The following is a 21393-nucleotide window of genomic DNA, read 5'->3' as shown; positions in this document are numbered from 1 at the left end:
GGTCAACGTAACTGTACCTGTGCCATAGTTTGGGTGGAAACATATCGGACTTATTGCATGAATTACTTCCTTAGACCAACTCATAACTTGGTTGGGAAAACATTACAGCCCCTTTGGATATTTTTTGTGTGTACCTTTTAAACATTGGAAAATTTTGATCAGGGCAACTATATGGAAGAGTGTTCTGTTTATTGGCACATACACACACACCTACCTCCATCACTGTTTTTTTGTTTGTTTTTTTCAACTGGCAATACCCTTCATGAAAAAATAAATGACAGATTAAAAGGGAAATGGAAGTGGTATGAATTGCTTGAAAGTTTTCCTGAAGCTCCATGTTTTTAAACATGTAGTTCTGCTAATGGTATTTCATTGAAGAGTAGGTTAACATCCAAATCACACAGCAAAAGGCCTGAGCAGAACTCAGGACAGCCACATGGGAACCCTACACATCATCATGATCTCATGAGACATTTCAACTTTTAAACAAGTGGTCTACCTAGTTCCAAAATAAGTGACATAAATTCCATTCCCAAGCAAATAAATGGAATCCAGACATTCTGATGGTAAAATAGTATTTTGCAGGTTGAAAGGTTTTCTGGTTATTTCTAATTCTTGGAGGATCAGCAAAGACTGTGGAGCTGGGAGTTTAGTAATAGTGCTGAAAATCCAGATAAAATTATTCATGTAATGAACAACAGATGGGAACTTCCAGCTCACATCTGTCTGCAAGTCACTAAAAATTATTTACGACATGGTTGCCATGGTGCAGTAAGACCAAATTCAATGCAGTCTGCTATTAGCGCAGATGAAGCTGTCTGAGAATCCAGCTAAAGTCATTTGATAATTTAATTCTAGGTTCCTGAAGCCGGGCTCCAGTAGAGAACGGTTTTAAATATTTCAATTCAAATGTAGAACTGAAGAAAAAAGCTGTTTTAGTCTTGGTAGCTACTGTGATCTACTGGTTATAACTAGAGTGAATCGATACTGTAAACTCGATAAGATTTATCTTTAAAACAACTTGGTAAGACTCACTTAATTTTTAGGGTTAGTTTAGAAGAAGTAAACTGTGAAAACTGCAGCTCCTCGCTCACAAGACAGCCCTGTGTTCCTCTCCCAATATGGCGGAGGAGTTAACGTATTGCTGCAACAAATTTACAGTCGTGATACGTAAGGAACACCGGGACAGGAGCCATCATCAGTCACCAAGCTACGCCACATAAAGGTTGAGGCGTTGGCCCGCACCGCTCTGGGATAACCCACCATCTGTAGCCATGTCTGGCAGAGGGAAGACCGGAGGCAAAGCCAGGGCCAAGGCCAAGTCTCGATCCTCTCGAGCCGGGCTCCAGTTCCCGGTTGGTCGAGTCCACAGGCTGCTCCGCAAAGGAAACTACGCGGAGCGCGTCGGCGCCGGAGCCCCGGTGTATCTAGCGGCGGTGCTGGAGTATTTGACCGCCGAGATCCTGGAGCTGGCAGGCAACGCGGCGAGGGACAACAAGAAGACCCGGATCATCCCCCGCCACCTGCAGCTTGCCGTGCGCAACGACGAGGAGCTCAACAAGCTGCTGGGAGGTGTGACCATCGCTCAAGGAGGGGTCCTGCCCAACATCCAGGCTGTCCTCCTCCCGAAGAAAACCGAGAAACCGGCCAAGAGCAAGTGAAGAAAGCCGCTGTAGTGGAGCTACCGCTTTTATATCACTGCTGTTTTCTATAATTAACTGCTTCTTGCTTGAGATGCTGGAGAACAAACCTCTTTCTTTTTAAGCAGAGCTGAACGGTGATTGTTTGAACAGCTCTGATGTAAGCTCATTTGGGTGTATTGTTTATTTGTGGTGCTTTCATTAAAGGGTGTTTGAACTGCTTTTTTTTCTTGCCTGTTTTTGTCTTACGGGTTTTTACAGAATGAGGCAGCGGGCTCCCATAAATCTATGTTCTCTTCCTTTTTTTTTCACCGACACATTCCCAGAAGCCCCGTCAGTTCTGCCATTTGACCTGTATGCCTCTCAGCTTGTTTCAATATAACAAAAATAAATGCCAACTGTATCAACTGATCAGTTATGTTTATATATTTCAATTGTTCTTTAAAAACAATTATAAGGTATCTGGTTGTTCTAAAGTAGCAGACCAATATAAATACACAGAGCTTGGAGTAGTCACTGCCAATATACTTGTCTAAACTTTTTATATTTAGCATAGCTGTTTTATGAATATCACACATCACCATAATTTACAAACAGTAAAATCTGACTACTTGAACACATTTACATTTACATGAAGGTTTTACCCTTTTGTCTCCAAATCCAGCCAGCCAGCCCAGCAGAGGCTGCTGGTACATCTCCATCAGAAACTGAGACAATCGGCTGACATCCCAGCAAGGACAATGTTGAATTTTGATGTTTCTAATTTAGCATTATTATAGTAACTGTATATTACTGTAAATTGCATTACAGTAAATTAACAGTAAAATAACAGTAAATGTTAGGCAAGACATTTTATTGTTATTTTACAGTTCATGTTATTAACCTGATGTTATGATTCTGGCCGGCTCTGTTTCCCTCCTCAACTCTCACCGCTGCAATCAGGTTCATCCCATCCACCTGCTCACCAACAGTTACTTTCAGCCTCTGACAGGCAGACAGTGTCAGATTTTTTGAAAGCCCTTTGGTGTGAGTAGATATCCAGCGCACTGGGTTAGGGCAGTGTTTCTCAATTCCGGTCCTCACGCCCCCCTGCCCTGCATGTTTTAGGTGTTTCCCTTCTGCCACACACCTGGATTGAATCTTTGTGTGATTAACAGGCTCCTGTAGTACTTGGTGGCTGCAGAAGATGTCATGCAATCATTTGAATCAGCTGTTCTGGTGTAAAACATCTAAAACATGCAGAGCAGGGGGCACCGAGGACTGGAATTGAGAAGCACTGGGTTAGGGTTAGTTTTTATTGTAGTTTTATAGAATGTGCATATCTGTCTACAAAATATAATGAAATCTGCATGTTAAATCCTATAAAATTACAGATTCACTAAATATTTTTTGTTCACAGAACACAAGGGTAAATTTTTTTATGTTAGGTCAGGGGTGGGCACTCCTGGTCCTGGAGGGCCACTGTCCTGCAACTCTTAGAGTCTCCCTGGTCCAACACACTTGAATCCAACAGTTGAATCACCTCCTCAGTGCAGTCAGGTTCTCTAGAGTCCTGCTAATGACCTCATTATTTGACTCAGGTGTGTTGAAGTAGAGACACATCTAAAAGTTGCAGGAGACCGGCCCTCCAGGCCTGGAGTTGCCCACCCCTGTGTTAGGTTTTAGTGAAATGACATTCTCAGTTGCTGAATAAAAACAATCATCAATAACAAAGTTGATGATCGTAGCAGCAACAATATGTTAAAGTAGCATGGCAGCGACAACGGGGTAATACAGAAGGAAAACGGCTGCGATAACAGGTTTAACAGTATAAGAGAATGTGCTCCAGTTTTGACTAAAGGCTTTTACAATTTAGTTTTGTGAGTGCTCTTGCTATAGAGGATCTTCGTGAGAGAGTTCTGGCAGGCTGGCACACCTGCAGCTGATTCCAGTAATCGGCTGCTGGATTCTTAAGAAGCAGAGGACCAGTCATTCATTGTTCAATGGTCCCACTTGTTGGTCAGAGCCAAACCTCAAGTTTATGTTGCTGTTTTATGAGTCATCAAATTAATCCTGTTTTGCCATATCTCAGATCCTGATGAGCTGTTTGTATCAAGCCAGGAACCACGTCCAGCCAAGATCACATCTGCGACTTCTCTTTGCCCAACCAGAAACCACAGCCTGCCGCTCTTCCCCCATTACCATCTCAGAGTCTCAGCACTTTCCTCAATCTTTGCCTCTTCCTTAGCACCCATCTCTGTCTACCATCTCTGTCTAAAGCAGCGCTTCTCAATTCCGATCCTCACGGCCCCCCGCCCTGCATGTTTTAGGTGTTTTCCTTCTGCCACACACCTGGATTGAATATGTGGGTGATTAACAGGCTTCTGCAGCACTTGATGGTCATGCAATCATTTGAATCAGCTGCTCTGGAGTAGAGGTACATCTAAAACATGCAGAGCAGGGGGGCCTGAGGACTGGAATCGAGAAGCACTGGTCTAAGGCAGTAAAAGCCTTTCCCTCCATTCCTCTGTCAAGAACCCTCAAATCTTTTTTTGACACTCTACTTAGACCTTCCTTTGTGTTTGTAAAAGAAAACTGATTTAGACTCTGACGAACATCATCTATAAGGTATCAATAATAAATAGCTGTCTATTAAAAGCAGACATGCTTACATGTCTGCTTGGAGAGGCCATGGAGAAAGACTTCCGTACGGCTTTGAGGCGATTCTGGTCCACCATCCGGCGTCTCAGGAGGGGGAAGCAGTGCAGCACCAACACTGTCTACAGTGAGGATGGTGTGCTGCTGACCTCAACTCGGGATGTTGTGGGCCGGTGGGCAGAGTACTTCGAAGACCTCCTCAATCCCACCAACATGCCTTCTATTTTGGAAGCTGAGCCTGGGGACTCTGGGTTGGGCTCTCCAATCTCTGGGGTCGAGGTCGCCGAGGTGGTTAAAAAGCTCCTCGGTGGCAGGGCCCTGGGGGTGGATGAGATTCGTGCGGAGTTCCTTAAGACTCTGGATGTTGTAGGGTTGTGTTGGTTAATGCGACTCTGCAATATCGCATGGACATCGGGGGCAGTTCCCCTGGATTGGCAGACTGGGGTGGTGGTCCCCCTGTTCAAAAAGGGGGGCCGGAGGGTGTGCTACAATTACAGGAGGGTCACACTCTTAAGCCTCCCTGGCAAGGTCTATTCGGGGGTTCTGGAGAGGAGGGTCCATCGGATTGTCGAACCACAGATTCAGGAAGAGCAGTGTGGTTTTCGTCCTGGTCGTGGAACACAGGACCAGCTCTACACCCTCAGCAGGGTCCTGGAGGGTGCATGGGAGTTCACCCAACCAGTCTACATGTGTTTTGTGGACTTGGAGAAGGCGTTCAACCGTGTCCCTCGGGGAGCCGTGTGGGGGTTTCCCCGGGAGTATGAGGTACCGGGCTCCTTGATACGGGCTGTCAGGTCCCTATATGACCGGTGTCAGAGTCTGGTCCACATTGCCGGCAGTAAGTCGGGCTTGTTTCCGGTGAGAGTTGGACTCCGCCAGGGCTGCCCTTTGTCACCGATTCTGTTCATTACTTTTATGGACAGAATTTCTAGGCGCAGCCAGGGTGTTGAGGGGATCCGTTTTGGTGGCCTTAGGATTGCATCTCTGCTTTTTGCGGATGATGTGGTCCTTTTGGCTTCATCAGGTCGTGATCTGCAGCTCTCACTGGAGCGGTTCACAGCCGAGTGTGAAGCGGCTGGGATGAGGATCAGTGCCTCCAAATCTGAGGCCATGGTCTTGAGCCGGGAAAGGGTAGAGTGCCTTCTCCGGGTCAGGGGGGCTGTCCTGCCCCAAGTGGAGGAGTTCAAGTATCTCGGGATCTTGTTCACGAATGGGGGAAGAAGGGAGCGGGAGATCGACAGGCGGATTGGTGCAGCGTCTGCCATCAAGCGGGCTCTGTACCGGTCCGTTGTGGTGAAGAGAGAGCTGAGCCAAAAAGCGAAGCTCTCGATTTACCGGTCGATCTACGTTCTCACCCTCGTCTATGGTCATGAGCTTTGGGTCATGACCGAAAGAACGAGATCGCGGATACAAGCGGCCGAAATGGGTTTTCTCCGTAGGGTGGCTGGGCTCTTCCTTAGAGATAGGCTGAGAAGCTCAGTCATCTGGGAGGGACTCAGAGTAGAGCCGCTGCTCCTTCACGTCGAGAGGGGCCAGTTGAAGTGGCTCGGGCATCTGGTCAGGATGCCTCCTGGACGCCTCCCTGGTGAGGTGTTCCGGGCACGTCCCACCGGGAGGAGGCCCCGGGGAAGACCCAGCACACGCTGGAGGGACTATGTCTCTCTGCTGGCCTGGGAACGCCTTGGGATTCCTCCGGAGGAGCTGGAAGAAGTGGCTGGGGAGGGGGAAGTCTGGGCCTCCCTTCTGAAGCTGCTACCCCCGCGACCCGACCCCGGATAAGCGGAAGAAGATGGATGGATGGATGTTTACAACTTGTAAAATTTGAGGTGAAAAAGCAACATGGTTTCCACGTAACTTTAAGCTAATTTGTTTCATATTTACTGTCCTCTGTATCACAGAAAAACTCAGCAGAGTTTCACTTCACACACTGATATTGTTGTTCATGGTGTTGCTACCTTGTTGCATATTGCATAAGGAACATGCAGCGTAGGGCCCTTGAAACAGAACCTATTATTTAGCATCAATTAACAATAAATGTCGTCTCAAGACACGTTGCAGAAAAACTCTGTTTTAATTTCCAATGCTGTCTTACTTACTGACCAAGCAATCATTTACAGCCAGATTCCAGAGATTTTATTTTTAATAGAATAAATTCTATTTATAAAGAATTCTATGAAGTCATTCCTGACGAGAGCTGCAGAATTGGATGGCTCAACAGAACCATGACTCTGTTTAAGTTTGGTAGCTGTTCTGAAGAGTAACCTAGGGTTGTTCTTATTTTCCTCTTTCCGTGATGAGAAATATGCTGTTCTAGCTCAGCAAAGGGTCTTTTTATATAGCAGCAGATTTTATTTCCAGGTCAAGTAGAACTCTTCTAGATGTGTAAAGCTCTTTTTCCTTCCGATTTTCTAGTATTGTGCTTTGAAATACATAATTTTTAATTAAAGCAGGGAGTCCAATGCCTACTTACGTTCTTTTTCAAGGGGGCTACATTGTTTAATGCAACATGCAATGAGAAGGTAACATTATGCAGTTTGTGAAAGACCAGAAATGAGGTGGCTGCTCTCTACTGTGGTTTTCTGTGATACAGAGGAAAGTAAAAATGGAAAAGATTAATTTAAAGTTGTAACAGCATTGTCTGAGAATGTTATTTTGCCTCAGGACCAGAGTAGATTAAACTCAAAGGTAATTTAAAAAATAGTCAAACAGGAAAAGGTTCTGTTATTCAGACTTTATATGATATGTCAGCACAAAGTCCAGACTATGAAAAGAGGAGTGAATGGGTCAGTGGACATTTTGAGTAAAGCCAAATAAACCTCAGCAGCATTAAAGACTACATTTAGGCTATCTCTTTAAGTGTCAATATGGATGACAAAATCCCCCATTACAATAACTTTATCAGTACTTAACACTAAGCTAGCAAAGAAATGTGATAATTGGTCTACAATTTAATAGTAAGGGGCTGGTGTATGACTACAAACAGAAGTGGTTTTAGTGGCCATGTAGCTATGAAAAGGCCCAATAAATATGACTGAAAGATGGTGGTTGCTCTTAATCCTCATCCAGTATTTCGAGGGATGTGAACATTAAAATAAAAAGGTCCCAGTGAGTCAATATATCACTAATTTGGTCATTCACTTGAAAAGAGAGATCTTCTATTAAAGAAATCACACTTAATTGTTTTGGTTTTTGTTTTTTCATTTGGAGTGGTATTTAATTGTAAAAGATTAACATGATTTGCTGTTTTTAGATTATTTTTGTATCTATCTGAGGCAAAATCTCTGCCTTGCAGGGATAATAATAGAAAATGGAAGTACATTAACTTAATGTCCAGGGTATACCCTGCCTCTCGCCCCATGGAGACAGGCACTAGTCTCCCTGCAATCCTACAAGGATAAGCAAGTATAAGCAACGGATGGATGTCCATTGGATGAATGTCTAGAATCTTTGCTTAGCAAAGTGCTTGGCACACATTCCCACCTAATGAGTTGTTTTTTTTTTTTTATTACTACCAAACTGAAGGCAGTTATTGTCTAAATCGATCTTCTGCTTTCTTATTAACTCCTTACAGAGCATATTGGGCTCTCCCTCAATAGGTTACTCCAGATTTAAGAATAATAAATTCAAGTTTCCTAGTTGACTGACAAAAGACATGGTTGTCAAAGTAAGTAAAATAAACAACAATGTATTTCTGTCACGGATCTATACAACAGAATCTAATTATTATCTAGCTACAACATAAAAACTATGTATGATTCCTGAACTATCGACCTGGATTTTTCATCTGAGAATCACATGAAAGTTTCTTGAAATAAAAAGTCAGGGGAAACCACAGATGTGTGATGTCATGGAAGGTCCCTGTGTGAAGTACATATAGAGCGAGTGCAGAGGAAGCGCAGTAAAGTAGAAGAACGAAAGAGTGAAAATGAAGCTCCAGCTTATTGTCTTCTTGGTGCTTATACCAGGTGAGTTTACTTTTAGTACTTTTTCGCCGCTAAAGTTAGTCCTGAAAATTATTTGTTCAGTCTATTTCTTTTTGGTACTTGTGAGAGAAGTCTTCAGTAAACTTATATATTTGGATTTGTGGTTAAATGGTTTTTGGTTTCACTTTTACTTATTTTTAGGCAATGAGTACGGCCACTTATGTAACACTATTTTCTTCTAAAATGTCCTTATTAGAGAATCTACAGAAGCTGCTTTAACTATATAGAACCAGCCTGTGCTTGCAGAACAGGAACACGCCTGTACTTCTTCAAAACAGATACTCTCCTGTAGAGAAACTGAGTGCACAAACAGTTTAGGTACAGCTTGAAAAATATTAGGACAAGTTTAAACTATACAATTGTGCATATACAAATATGGTGTTGGCATTAGCAAATTGTTTTAATCAGTTACATTGTATTTAAGTTTATTAAAAAAGTTATCAGTTGATTCACAGGCAAGATGAAGCACAAAACAATCATTAAGACATAATCAAACATTAGATGTTTATCAAATTTAAACTTTGTATCAGAAACCAGTTCAAGTTTCCTGGAAAAGGTCAGTAGATATCCAGACCAGAAGTCCTGACATACTCAATTAAAGAATTAGACTAAAATAAAATGAATCATTCCTTGATGTTGTTTAGGTTGAAGGCATTTTCTATGAAGATTTGTTAATGTTTCAAATGATTCAGTAGATGGTTCAGTTGTGACTGCTGGCTTGAGTGGGGAGATAAATCGCAAGATTGCCAACAAAGCAACAATCTGTCTAAAAAATGAACCACAAGGCAAGCGTGCAAAGCAAGAATCTAATTACCGGTAGCCCAAATACAGTGCCTTGAGTAAAATGGAAAGAAAATAATACATTTGTCATGAATGACTGGATTCATTCAAAGAGCTGTTCCTTTAGTCAACTCCAATCAAATTAACAATTTCTCACTTATACAATTGCAGTCTGTAAAACATTCATCAGCAACAAATAAAACTGAAAATGAACCACAAATAATAAATTAAAAATGTCAATGTCAACAATCTAAAGATCTTGACTTAAAGCTCAAATGTGTCAAACACATTAACAAGTTGATTTATTGTTAGATTATGTCTTTCTTTTATTAGCAGTTGTATAATCGTATGATCTATGTATTTCTATTCGACCAAAAACATGAATTGCTGTTTTTTTATATTTGGCCGTGCAAGAGAATTGGTAATGACCCTGAAATATTACAAAGAGAGACAAGGTCTTGATAGCCTTTGAAGCCCACTGTCCTGAGTAACGGTGTCAGTATGCCCCCACAAACTTATTTTCCAGATGTGTGTTTCAGCCTGTAGGAAAGAAAAAAACATTCAAAGCCCCCTTCAGCAGCCTACATCTAATCTATATTTTCTCTCACACCCGCCCCACTTTCTCTCTCAGCTAAGAGAATTGACCACATTACTTCCTGTCACAGCAGAAAAGCTACAGGGGGGCTGGTTGTCTGTAGTGTTTCTTTTAAGGTCACACCACCTCCACACACACATAAGCAGAGGCAGAGCAATGACAAACAGGGGAACAGATGAGTCAAGGTGTGAGAAGTAGATTTGGCTTCGGACAGTTGTGAGAAGGAAAGATTATTTTGTTGTTCCACGCTTTTATTGAAATTGTTCCAGTGGATAGGTGTATGTTGTTTCTGCTGGTTCAAACTTTTCTGTCAGAAGTGCTGTAGCCACAGTTACAACTTTAGTCTTTCAAGGAACTCAAACTTCTCCTTTATTTTGTCGCAGTTTCACTTGCAGAAAAGATGCAAAATGTGACTGCACTTAAGGGCTCCACTGTGGATCTACACTGTCCTATTAGCAAATCTGATAAAGGCATTGTTGAGTGGAAGGACCCAGACAACAAAATTATGTTCTTCAATCATGTTTCAGGTGAATATTGTACATAGTATGTGTTAGTGAAACATTTTTGAAAATGACAATATGTCACAATGATGACTAAGAGGCATGAAACTGTTGTTTTTTTTCTAGCAATAAAGGACAAACGATACAGCATCACCAAGCTGACCAACTCACAGTTCTCCATCAGTATCACCAATGTCACCTTTACAGATGGGGGTGTTTACACTTGCACACAATATAAACCCAAACTGTCAGTGAAGACCGTGAGGGTGACAGTATTGGGTGAGTTAAATAAAGTAATAAAAAAACAAAACATTTCTTGCAGCCGCCTTTTAATCCACATTTGTACAGGAGCGTTTCAATTAATGCTTTTTTGTTGTTGTTGTTTCTCCATTTATTTAAAGATCTTCCAAGAATGTCAGTGACGAGGGAAGGAGAGAAGTCTGTTGTAAAATGCACTGCTAAGGGAAACAACCAACCTCCCAAGATCACTTGGAAAATTAAAAATGAACCTGAATTTCAATGTATGTTGAAAAAGAAAAATACAAACTTCAATATGAAAAATTATCTTTGAATTGAGATTTAAAAAGGAACAAAGGTAGAAGGAAAAGCACATGACAAAGTATAGTAAACAAGAGGTGTTGATGGAGTTTTTGTAATCTGCCAGGAAAATGTCTTACCCACAATATTGGGAACAGTTAAATAAATATTTTCTGTTGTAAGATATATCGTCTGCTCAGTGGCTGTTAATGAACACTGTTTTTTTGTTTCTTCTCACAGTTCAAGGAACTACATATGAAGAACCTAAAACTTTTGTCACAGCAGCAATCTTATATGTTTATCCTGAGAATAGCAGAGTCACTGTGAAGTGCCTTGTCCACCACCCAGATCTGCATGCAGGGCCTTTGATGCAGTTTGTGAAAGTTGGAAAACAGAGTGAGTTTCTGACATCTCTTACCATCTTTGTCAATTATCTCCTGGCAGAAAAAATATTCCCACTGACAGGAGGTTTTATTGAAACCTGTTTACAGGAAAGTACTTCTCCAATAAATTGGGATATTTGTGGAACAGTGAAAGTGTGGTTGTATCGTCATAAAACAAGAAACACAACAGGTTTTTTCCCTTCAGTTGCTCCGTCTCATTGGCTTAAGCGCTGAACTTCTGACCAAAATAACAGACCAAAATCATTTCCTCTTTCTGTGCATCCTAAATAGTTTGGTTTCCTCTATTAAGTTGGACAAGATACGTCATTTGTAAATTGTCCAGATGACAACGCACATCTTCCTCTTACTTGTTTCTGATCTTTATGATGTAAATGTTTTTTTCTCTCACAGGAACAAAACTTGTCCTCGCATCCACCTCCAGTCCTTCCACAGCACAGCCTCAGAGTTCTGTGAGGGTACTGAGGACAACTTCAAGATCCTTCATAAGCAATAACCCAGCAGTCCGCTTTTCAACCACAAACACAAATGGTCCCTCATTAGAGTGGTCATCTGCGCCCAATGAGATGCTTACAGCCGTTGACCCCAAGACTTTCACTGTGACCTCTGCACCTTCTGTGGAGCCAGCTACATCTGTTCACTCACATTTCAACACCACTGGTAGGTGAAATTGCTGTCATTTTAGAGCTTTCATATTGCAAGTGCTCTGAATAATATTTCCACTATTTGTGAGTATGTAGAGCAGAGAGACAAAGAGGAAATAGTGACAGCAGAAAACGAAACTGGACCTCAGAAACTACTGCAGATAACGTGTTAATATATTAACACAAATTTTATATCAGTAGAGGTGAATTTCCACTCATGCTATAATAGTGTGTTTTTATATCGCTTAATAGTGAAGTTGAGTTGTTCAAGTTTTACCCATAAAAACCCCTCAAAACCAACAGAAGATCCATAAACTCAGACATGTTAGTGTTTTGTGATAAGTCAGTGCTCTTTTGGGCTACCAGTAACCACTGGCTTTCTAGCCAGAACAGGTGGGTTTATTGTTCTTTGACAGCCCTCACCCAGTTGGGTACCAGTGCTTACTCCTGTGAGTTGGCTGCTGATGGATAGAATCCAACTATTTGTCTCCATTCACTGTAAAAAAAAAAAGAGAAAGAAAGACAATATCATTAAGGAAATACTTTAAATAATGGACAGAGCAAAGCCTTCTAGTAGCTACCATTTATTGACTCAGCCAAACAGAGCACTGGTTTCCAGACCAGAACCAGTGAAAGCAGGTTGAGATACCACTAACCCTAAACAAATTATATTATGGGAGCTGGATTAGTATGTTTTTTAACCTGTTTCTGATCGTGCATGAAAATTGATGACCCACATCCTGAGTCTTTTTCTATCTGTCTGAATTTATATAAATACTGTCTGGTGTGCTTTGCTAAGCTCAATTAATCTAAATTTTGTCAAATGGTTCTTAAAAATGAAACTTTGTACATGAAGGTCAATAGAGGAAAAGAGGCCTAAATAGTGCATGCACAACAAGTGGTGGGTTTTTGAGATGGAAAGTACAGATACCTCTCTTTTCTAATGCAGACTGTCATCTAACCTCAGCTGTGGGTTGTGATATCACTCAATCTGTTTCCGATGAGGAGGGCTCAGAGTGTGTGGTTAGCACTGTTAGTGCAGATCTTCTCAGTGTAATGGTGGAACACTGAGTTTCAGCATAGGTTTTGAATACTAATTTGATACCTGCACATGTCCATCCTTTTTTTCTTAATATCTCCAATTACCAAACAAAGTCTGTTTGAATTCTGTAACTTTGCCTGCAATAAGTTAGTTTGAACATCAATGTTGAACCATTTATATGCTTGCTTACAGTACTATCTAGAGAGGACTCGCTCAACTCTACAACACCAGACCTAATTTGGAATGACACCACCTCTGAAACAACAAACACTACAGGTACCTTGGTCATGTTTTGTTGGCTTTATTTGATAGTTAATTGACAGGAAAGTGGGTAATGAGAGAAGGGAAAGACATGTGGCAAAGGTCGCCAGGCCGGGAATCGAACCTGTGACGGCCATGTCAGGACTAGGGCCTCCCATATATGGGTTGTGCTTAGCCCCTGCGCCACCACAGCACAGCCCCATTGGTCATTTTAATATTTGGCTTAAAAGATGAGTTGAGGAAAATGCGTTTGCTGACATCTAGTGGTGAAATCGGATATCCTCATTTAACACACTGGCTGATTTAGCTAAATTAGGGGTCTCAAACTCCAGGCCTCGAGGGCCGCAGTCCTGCAGTTTTTAGATGTGCCACAGGTACAAAACGCTGGAATGAAATGGCTTAATTACCTCCACCTTGTGTAGACCAGTTCTCCAGAGCCTTAATTATTCTATTCAGGTGTGGTGCAGCAGAGACACATCTAAAAGTTGCAGGACTGCGGCCCTCGAGGCCTGGAGTTTGAGACCCCTGAGCTAAATTATTCATTCTCGCTTTACATTATTTAGTCTTTCAGTATGCCACACAGAAGCATACAACCATACACACACTTTCCATGAGACATGCCATCTATGGAAAGTGGAAGATGTATTAACTACCAATAATTAAAAGGAGGAACAACTAATCTGCCACTAACTAAATGTTTCTTATGTCTTTCTTATGTTTAAAGGTGATTTACAAGAGGACATAAACCTGTATAATACTACAAAGATAAACATGACAGGTACACACCATATGCTGTTAAATGTAGGGTCTGACATGGCTCAATCATGGGCTTTTAGTGAGCTGTGCTATATCTTTTTCCTAGACCCTGATAAGCAAACAGAAAGGAAACAAAGCTCTTCCTTATTAGTACTTCTGGTGACATGCCTCATCTTTGCCCTTCTGGTTGTGGTCATTTTCTTTGCTATCAAGCTGAGGAGAGCACACATTGCCTGGAAGAAAGGTGAGCAGAAACACACCAACATCAGATTTCTGCTGGAGTTGCTTTAAATGCTATGAACATTGTATATAGAGATGCTTTCATTTGAATGTGCTTATCATTCACAAACATCTTACAGTTTTCATTGTTACAGAGAATGAAGACTGTGACCCATCAGAAACTAGCAGTAAGTCAAAATCAAGCCAAGAAGAAAAGAACTCCCAAGGGCAAAGGCGAAGAGGTATGGCAGTGAATTGTGATTCCTTTCATTTTGTCGCCAAACTTTGACAGCAGAGATCATAATCTCATTCATCAAATAGAGTTGGAACCCAAACACTGAATATTTTATTATTCTTATAAATGAGGCTTGATTTCTTTTTTTTTTTGCTGAGAATGACACTGAATCCCATTTGAAGAAGATGACTGGCGTGGGGATGTTGTGCAGCAGAAACAATCTGCTTACTTGCCAGCCAGGAAATATTTCAAACATAATTCATGCCCACATTTAGCTATATGGAGAGAAAATGAGTCAAACATTTAGGTTATAATGTTCCTGTAAGTTTATGTTAGATTTCTTATTCCTTACAGTTACCGTTTCCTCTCTCTCTTATAAGCATGGTTTTGAGTTTGTCTTTGTTTTTAATAAATAAAAAAAATCTGTCATTGTAACATTGTCTGTTTATTTCACAGGACTCTTCAACACAGTATTTGCACAGTATGTTGTTGAGGATCCAGCAACAATAACTTCAGTAACAAACCCAAATGCAATGACTCGAAAAGAAAGCGCCACCACGGAGCAGACCTCGCAAAGTCAGACGGAAGCTGCAGTCAGAAGCAATATAAAGGAGACTTCACTTTAATAACCTCAGACGATGGAACCTTGTGGTCAAGTTCATCATCAAATGATAGACCTGACCAGTAAAGTCAGATTTCCTGACTTTACTAAACCTGTAATTGTGTTTCCAGAGTCAACAGCAATTACAAGGAGCAGCACAATAAAAGGAGGCATTACCTACCTTTGCACTCAGAAACTTTACTATTATAGTTATGAGCCATCCTGGGATAGTCATTAAAAGATGATAAACTATGGATATGCATGTGTGTTAATCTGAAATACTCAAATGCAAACAGTTTTGGTGTGTTGTTGTGAATGCAATATATAAAAGTGCCAAAATCTGAAAATTACAACAAATCATGATACAGTACGAAGACAGTCTGTTGTTAAAAGTCATGTATTTATTGGGAAATTGTCCTTCCTTAGATTTGAAATGTTTTTCAAATTTGTAACTAAAGACCAACTGTTATACTATGGAAAATGTATATTTTTCTTTCCTATGCAATATGTGAAAATGAAGTGAAGCGGGGAAGTCTGCTGGTGTTTACGTCTACTAACTACACAACTGCATGTGTTCTTGATAAAATGCTTAAATACACTGTTTACATGGAAAAGACTGTATTTTTTTTTACACAGGAATGTAAATATATGTATGCATTTTGTACCAATAAATATTATTTTGCTACAAAATATTGTATGAGCGAGGATGAGGATCTATATGCATAAATTAAATTGATCAGTTTTTATCATCCTTATTAATTATATGAATAACTAACTACAGACAGTTCCTGCCTAAACACTAGCATTATGAAACAGACTTTCTGAGTCTCTCATCAAGGCAATAATGAACAACTGGAAGGTTACAAACACTTGAACCAAACAATATGCATGGCACTTTGTGAATAAGTAGAAAAATTAACAATATAGAAGGAAAGACATGTTTTCACTCAGCTGTTTCCATCAAAATAGATGAAAACAAAATGAACTTTTAAGAGTTCCTTTTGTACTTTAATAATGTGCTTAAACTCGTTATCAGCATCAGCACAATCCTTGTAAAAGTATGCGCTTCAGCCAATGACCTTTTGTTTCAATAAAGGATGCCATGCTCACGCACGTGTTCTCTCAAAGTGATTATGAAAGACTTCAGCCGAAAGAACAGGAAGTGAGGACATCGTCATTAGCGTCATCAGATATCACCAATTTCATTGGTGCTGTAACAAGGACTGGACACTGATTGGCCGCCATGCCGGTGATATATAACGTTCCGAGAAGCAGAACATTCCTTATCCTTCACATCCCAGAGCGGTCTCAAGTCTGTCACCGTTTCCCCATTCCATTCTAGCACATTCTGTCAACCCCGGTCGAACGATTTGGTAAGATTATTTTTGTTACTCGTTTTGTTAGCAAGTCGATCTTCTTGTTTGAGGGTGTGAGTACTGCTTTTGTTAACGTTTTATTTTATACCTACAGCTCTAAAATAAGACGTAATTGAACGCTAATAAAATTTTATACTGTTAATTATTTAAGCCTGGGTAAAAGATGACTCTAAAATTAAACGATTTATATGCCAGGATTATGAATAGACGTTTGAGTTGGTCAGCAGCGTGTTCTCACTGCGGTAGGGGGAGGGGTTTCTGGAACATTCTCGAATGTTCTCTAATGGCGGTTACGCTTCCTGCAGTCTTTCCGGGTGTTTGTTGCTGGGATAAAGAGCTATTTAATATAATTGTCTGTATTATCCTACATATTCCTACATATGTATAGTTTAAATGTGTACTTGTTTTTCATTATTATGTAGACTTTCAGGGTTTTTAAAAATGTTTGTTGTTCCCTGTCTCAGTAAACATGTCTAAGGGACCAGCAGTTGGAATCGATCTTGGAACCACCTACTCCTGTGTTGGTGTGTTCCAGCATGGCAAAGTTGAAATCATTGCCAATGACCAAGGCAACAGGACCACACCCAGCTATGTGGCTTTCACAGATACAGAGAGGCTGATTGGAGATGCAGCCAAGAACCAGGTTGCCATGAACCCTACTAATACAGTTTTTGGTATGAAAGTCTATTTTAATTCTAAATTTTCCATTTTGCCATTTTTCTTCACTGTTTATACTGAACGTGCATTTTAACAAATTTCACTCAAGTGGTTCATCTTTAAGGTGCAGATTTCTGCTATTTACATTTTCTACTTCCCAGGAAGGTGAGGCTGATCCCTTACTCTGGTTACATTTTTGGCTCTTTTTCTTTACAGATGCCAAACGATTGATTGGCCGGAGGTTTGACGATGGTGTTGTACAATCAGACATGAAGCACTGGCCATTTACTGTAATCAATGATAGCACCCGCCCCAAGGTTCAGGTTGAATACAAGGGTGAAACTAAATCCTTCTATCCAGAGGAAATCTCTTCCATGGTGTTGACAAAGATGAAGGAAATTGCTGAGGCCTACCTTGGAAAAGTAAGGCTTAATTTTTATTTTGTATACATTTTTCCTGATTTTATAAATTGAATGCTAACGACTGCCTTTATTCTTTCAGACTGTCAACAATGCTGTGATCACAGTACCAGCTTACTTCAATGACTCCCAGCGTCAGGCCACAAAGGATGCTGGCACCATCTCTGGCCTCAATGTTTTGCGTATAATCAATGAACCGACTGCAGCTGCTATCGCCTATGGGCTGGACAAGAAGGTAGGCAGAAATCAGTTTCACACTTCAACTTGAGACTGAATCACTGCAGTTCACTAATAATTAGCTTTGTTACCTGCTGAACTTTTAGGTTGGGTCAGAGAGGAATGTGCTTATATTTGATCTCGGTGGTGGCACTTTTGATGTTTCCATCTTGACCATCGAGGATGGAATCTTTGAAGTGAAATCCACTGCTGGAGATACTCATCTTGGTGGGGAAGACTTTGACAACCGCATGGTTAACCACTTCATTGCCGAGTTCAAACGAAAGTACAAGAAGGACATCAGCGACAACAAGAGGGCAGTCCGCCGTCTGCGTACTGCTTGTGAAAGGGCAAAGCGCACCCTGTCTTCCAGCACCCAGGCCAGCATTGAGATCGACTCTCTCTATGAGGGAGTTGACTTCTACACCTCTATCACCAGAGCTCGTTTTGAGGAGCTCAATGCTGATCTCTTCCGTGGAACCCTTGACCCCGTGGAGAAGTCTCTCCGTGATGCCAAGATGGATAAAGGCCAGATCCATGACATTGTCTTGGTAGGTGGGTCCACCCGTATCCCTAAGATCCAGAAGCTGCTTCAGGATTTCTTCAATGGAAAAGAGCTGAACAAGAGCATCAACCCAGATGAAGCTGTGGCTTACGGAGCTGGTAAGAACACTTATCAGGTCATGTACCATGGTGATCTTCAGTCCAGTGTGCTAACCGATTTGGGATGTTCCTTTTGTCTCTACAGCTGTCCAGGCTGCCATTCTGTCTGGAGACAAGTCTGAGAACGTACAGGACCTGCTCCTTCTTGATGTTACTCCTCTGTCCCTGGGTATCGAGACGGCCGGCGGTGTCATGACTGTCCTGATTAAACGCAACACCACCATTCCAACAAAGCAGACCCAGACCTTTACCACATACTCTGACAACCAGCCTGGTGTGCTTATCCAGGTCAGAATGCTCTGGCCATCTTCTCTAAAGGAGCTTGGCCTGACCTTGCTATGTTAAGGTGAACATGTCAATCTTATTGTCTTAAATGGGTCTCAACAGGTCTATGAGGGAGAGCGTGCTATGACAAAGGACAACAACCTTCTGGGGAAGTTCGAATTGACAGGAATTCCTCCTGCTCCTCGTGGCGTTCCACAGATTGAGGTGACTTTCGATATTGATGCTAATGGTATCATGAATGTCTCTGCTGTCGACAAAAGCACTGGCAAGGAGAACAAGATCACCATCACAAATGACAAAGGTAAGTTTTGGGCTGCTATTGGTCACTTTCCAAATGTTTCTTGGCAGTTTCTTAATTCCCTCTGCTTTCAGGTCGCCTCAGTAAGGAGGACATCGAGCGCATGGTTCAGGAAGCAGAGAAATACAAGGCAGAGGATGATGTGCAGCGCGACAAGGTTTCTGCAAAGAACGGCCTGGAGTCTTATGCTTTCAACATGAAGTCAACTGTGGAGGACGAGAAGCTTGCTGGAAAGATCAGTGATGATGACAAGCAGAAGATCTTGGATAAGTGCAACGAAGTTATCAGCTGGCTAGATAAGAACCAGGTACATAAAGGGGAGGGAAAGCTCCTGTTGTGCACTCCTAAACTGCCTTAATACCTAATTTTATCTTTTTTTTTTTTTATTTCTTTTTTCCCTTTTCAGACTGCTGAGAAGGATGAGTATGAACACCAACAGAAGGAGCTGGAGAAGGTGTGCAACCCTATCATCACAAAGTTGTACCAGAGTGCTGGTGGAATGCCAGAAGGCATGCCTGGTGGCTTCCCAGGAGCAGGCGGTGCTGCTCCCGGTGGCGGATCCTCTGGCCCAACCATCGAGGAGGTCGACTAAACATTCCATCCCCTCAAACCTACCTCCTGGGATGTAAAGACCGAAGCCCTCTTACAGCAGAAGTTCTAACAAGCTTAAGAGTGTATTGAATAGGTCCATAACTGCATTAGCAAACACTGATTTGACATGTCTTGTTTTATAGACAGTCACTTCCTTAAAAATAAAATTTGCAACTGTTGACTCTTGTTTGGTTTAATTGAATCTCTGCAAATAATTCAGCACTCTGCCACTTTGGAGGGGGGCAAAAAACTGCAAGAGCTTATAAATATGTGAAATTGTGATTCTACAAGGTGTTCAAACTCAATTCAATGCTAGCTACCTTTTTACTACACATTAAAAAAATGCTATAGGGTTGGGATCAAAAATGGCTAATATTTTAATTTTGTTACTGTTGGTACAAACATGTAATATTAGGGACATTTGGTTTGTCAAGAAAATCCGAGATCATCCCACTTCCCCATGCTGGAGATTTTAGTTTAACAGTAAAAATAAATAAAGTTATCTTTAAAATTAATTACTCAAGTAAAATCTAGACCCAACATTAGACTTAAATGTCAATAAAATCAATTTGGTTGTGTGTGTTGTTTCTGTCTCCTGCAAACTTTGCTTTAATTCTACTTTTTTCTATTTAATCATAAGAAATCATAGTCAAGACAGAGAGAGTCATGAAACAGGAAAAGCAGTTTCCTGGAAAAAGAGGAAGTAAGTTTCCAGCCTGCAGATTTATAAAAATAGTTCAGACTATTACTTATCTCAAAGCATGAAAGTTTTAAAGAAAGAAATCTAAATATTGTGAGTAATTGGATAAGATTCAAAGTAAAATACTTATATTAATATTGGTTTACTTGTAATAATACTTACACTTACACTTACATTAGTGGGAACTCTTACAAGTAAAACAAGTAACTAACTTTGATATCAAATAATAAGAATCATGGATTATTCTTGGTTTCTTTACAGAAAACATTTGTAATAACTCACATTAAGATTATAATAAGAGTAACTGATAAATTATGGTTATCATAACATTATAAATGAATGATAAATCAGAGAAGTAAAAGAAGTTATAAATGTGATTTTTACTCTGAACTTGAAATGTTATAAATGTGATTTTTACTCTGAACTTGAAATGGTGTCAAAGGTGTAACTGCAATTAAAGATCACTGATGTGTTGGAGGTAGATTGTAGGTGAAAGGTTAAGGGAGAAAGAGGAACTAACAGGAGAGCAGAGATGGTCAATGCCTTATTTGGAAACAGGTTGTTAAGCAACCTGAGACATTAGCACAGACATCAGGACACAATGTCTCTAAGACAGTGATGGAGATGAGATCATCTGTCCAAGCAGGTAGCCAATGAAATAAGCACAGCAACAGTGCTAGCCAATGCAAATGAACCAAAAGGGTGGATGAACCCTATAAAAGGTGGGTGCAAAAGAGGAAACTTTGGTTGGATCCTCCAGGCAGCTTCGAGTCAAGATCGAGATGGACAAAGAACTCTGCAGCTGAAGAAGAGCCGGGGCCACAGAGCCGAAGACTGTCCTGATCATGGGGACCAACCCATCTGCCCCGCAACATGTGGCTTCAAATCGCACTTCTCTCATCAGCTGGGTTCAGACCCCAAAGACGAAGATGAAGACCAAGGTAAAGACAAAGACAAAGACAAAGAACAAAGACAAAGAAGAAGAACTGATGCCTTCCTTTCTGCCAGCACCCAAGTCCTGTGTGACCTCACCACCCATGAGGAGAAGAAAGCTCATCAGACCTACAGAGATCCCTGCCTTCATCAACCAACATCCTCCTCCTGCTGCAACACCTCCTTCATCATCAGGCCAGGTCTGGGGTTCGAAAAGCCAAACTCCGTCCGTCTCTCTCAAAGGTTCCCTTTTTAGTTCTCAGTGTCAGCATTAGGGAAAGATAGACTAGATGATAGATTTTTCTTATTTGATTATTTCTGCTACTGAATTGAGCTGTACTGACCCTTGCAAAATTGCCTTACTAATAAAATATTTAGCATAAAGAAAATCTAAAAGATGTTGTGGACATTCGATTAATGAGTC

At 41.0% G+C, this 21393-nt stretch overlaps 3 protein-coding genes across 4 annotated transcripts; all 3 read left to right on the top strand.

Moving 5' to 3' along the window:
- The first annotated feature begins 288 nt into the window (after positions 1-288).
- LOC122845067 (histone H2A) lies at positions 289-1863 on the top strand. The gene has a single exon (XM_044141066.1). The coding sequence runs from the start codon at positions 1275-1277 to the stop codon at positions 1659-1661; it is 387 nt and encodes a 128-aa protein (XP_043997001.1). The 5' UTR covers positions 289-1274; the 3' UTR covers positions 1662-1863.
- A 6329-nt stretch (positions 1864-8192) lies between these two features.
- Positions 8193-15512, top strand: LOC122845064 (cytotoxic and regulatory T-cell molecule). Of its 2 annotated transcripts, none has more exons than XM_044141057.1 (11): positions 8193-8242; positions 10019-10162; positions 10262-10414; positions 10537-10656; positions 10913-11068; positions 11467-11733; positions 12952-13035; positions 13745-13798; positions 13883-14020; positions 14151-14237; positions 14687-15512. In XM_044141057.1, exons 1-11 carry the CDS (start codon positions 8203-8205, stop codon positions 14854-14856), a joined length of 1413 nt encoding a protein of 470 aa, XP_043996992.1. In that variant the 5' UTR covers positions 8193-8202; the 3' UTR covers positions 14857-15512. The 2 variants fall into 2 exon arrangements, with proteins under 2 accessions (XP_043996992.1, XP_043996991.1); XM_044141056.1 differs by having other exon boundaries at positions 14136-14237.
- A 539-nt stretch (positions 15513-16051) lies between these two features.
- hspa8 (heat shock protein 8) lies at positions 16052-19515 on the top strand. The gene is made up of 9 exons (XM_044141055.1): positions 16052-16204; positions 16672-16881; positions 17081-17286; positions 17366-17518; positions 17607-18162; positions 18248-18450; positions 18550-18748; positions 18820-19052; positions 19152-19515. Exons 2-9 carry the CDS (start codon positions 16677-16679, stop codon positions 19335-19337), a joined length of 1941 nt encoding a protein of 646 aa, XP_043996990.1. The 5' UTR covers positions 16052-16204; positions 16672-16676; the 3' UTR covers positions 19338-19515.
- Positions 19516-21393: the final 1878 nt, after the last annotated feature.

Source organism: Gambusia affinis, linkage group LG15 (genome assembly GCF_019740435.1).
Source record: "Gambusia affinis linkage group LG15, SWU_Gaff_1.0, whole genome shotgun sequence".
Classification (NCBI taxonomy): domain Eukaryota; kingdom Metazoa; phylum Chordata; class Actinopteri; order Cyprinodontiformes; family Poeciliidae; genus Gambusia; species Gambusia affinis.
Note: the sequence above shows the minus strand (reverse complement) of the source record. Positions and strands in the feature narration are given on the sequence as shown.

What these genes read in the sequence shown, in the direction of transcription:
- hspa8 (XM_044141055.1), top strand. Translation starts at nt 16,677, where the DNA reads ATGTCTAAGGGACCAGCAGTTGGAATCGATCTTGGAACCACCTACTCC. An exon ending in CCCTACTAATACAGTTTTTG is followed by an intron (nt 16,882 to 17,080) that starts GTATGAAAGTCT and finishes TTTTCTTTACAG; the next exon opens with ATGCCAAACGATTGATTGGC. An exon ending in AGCCTGGTGTGCTTATCCAG is followed by an intron (nt 18,451 to 18,549) that starts GTCAGAATGCTC and finishes GGGTCTCAACAG; the next exon opens with GTCTATGAGGGAGAGCGTGC.
- LOC122845064 (XM_044141056.1), top strand. Translation starts at nt 8,203, where the DNA reads ATGAAGCTCCAGCTTATTGTCTTCTTGGTGCTTATACCAG. An exon ending in CTTCTTGGTGCTTATACCAG is followed by an intron (nt 8,243 to 10,018) that starts GTGAGTTTACTT and finishes ATTTTGTCGCAG; the next exon opens with TTTCACTTGCAGAAAAGATG. An exon ending in AAATGAACCTGAATTTCAAT is followed by an intron (nt 10,657 to 10,912) that starts GTATGTTGAAAA and finishes TTCTTCTCACAG; the next exon opens with TTCAAGGAACTACATATGAA.
- LOC122845067 (XM_044141066.1), top strand. Translation starts at nt 1,275, where the DNA reads ATGTCTGGCAGAGGGAAGACCGGAGGCAAAGCCAGGGCCAAGGCCAAG.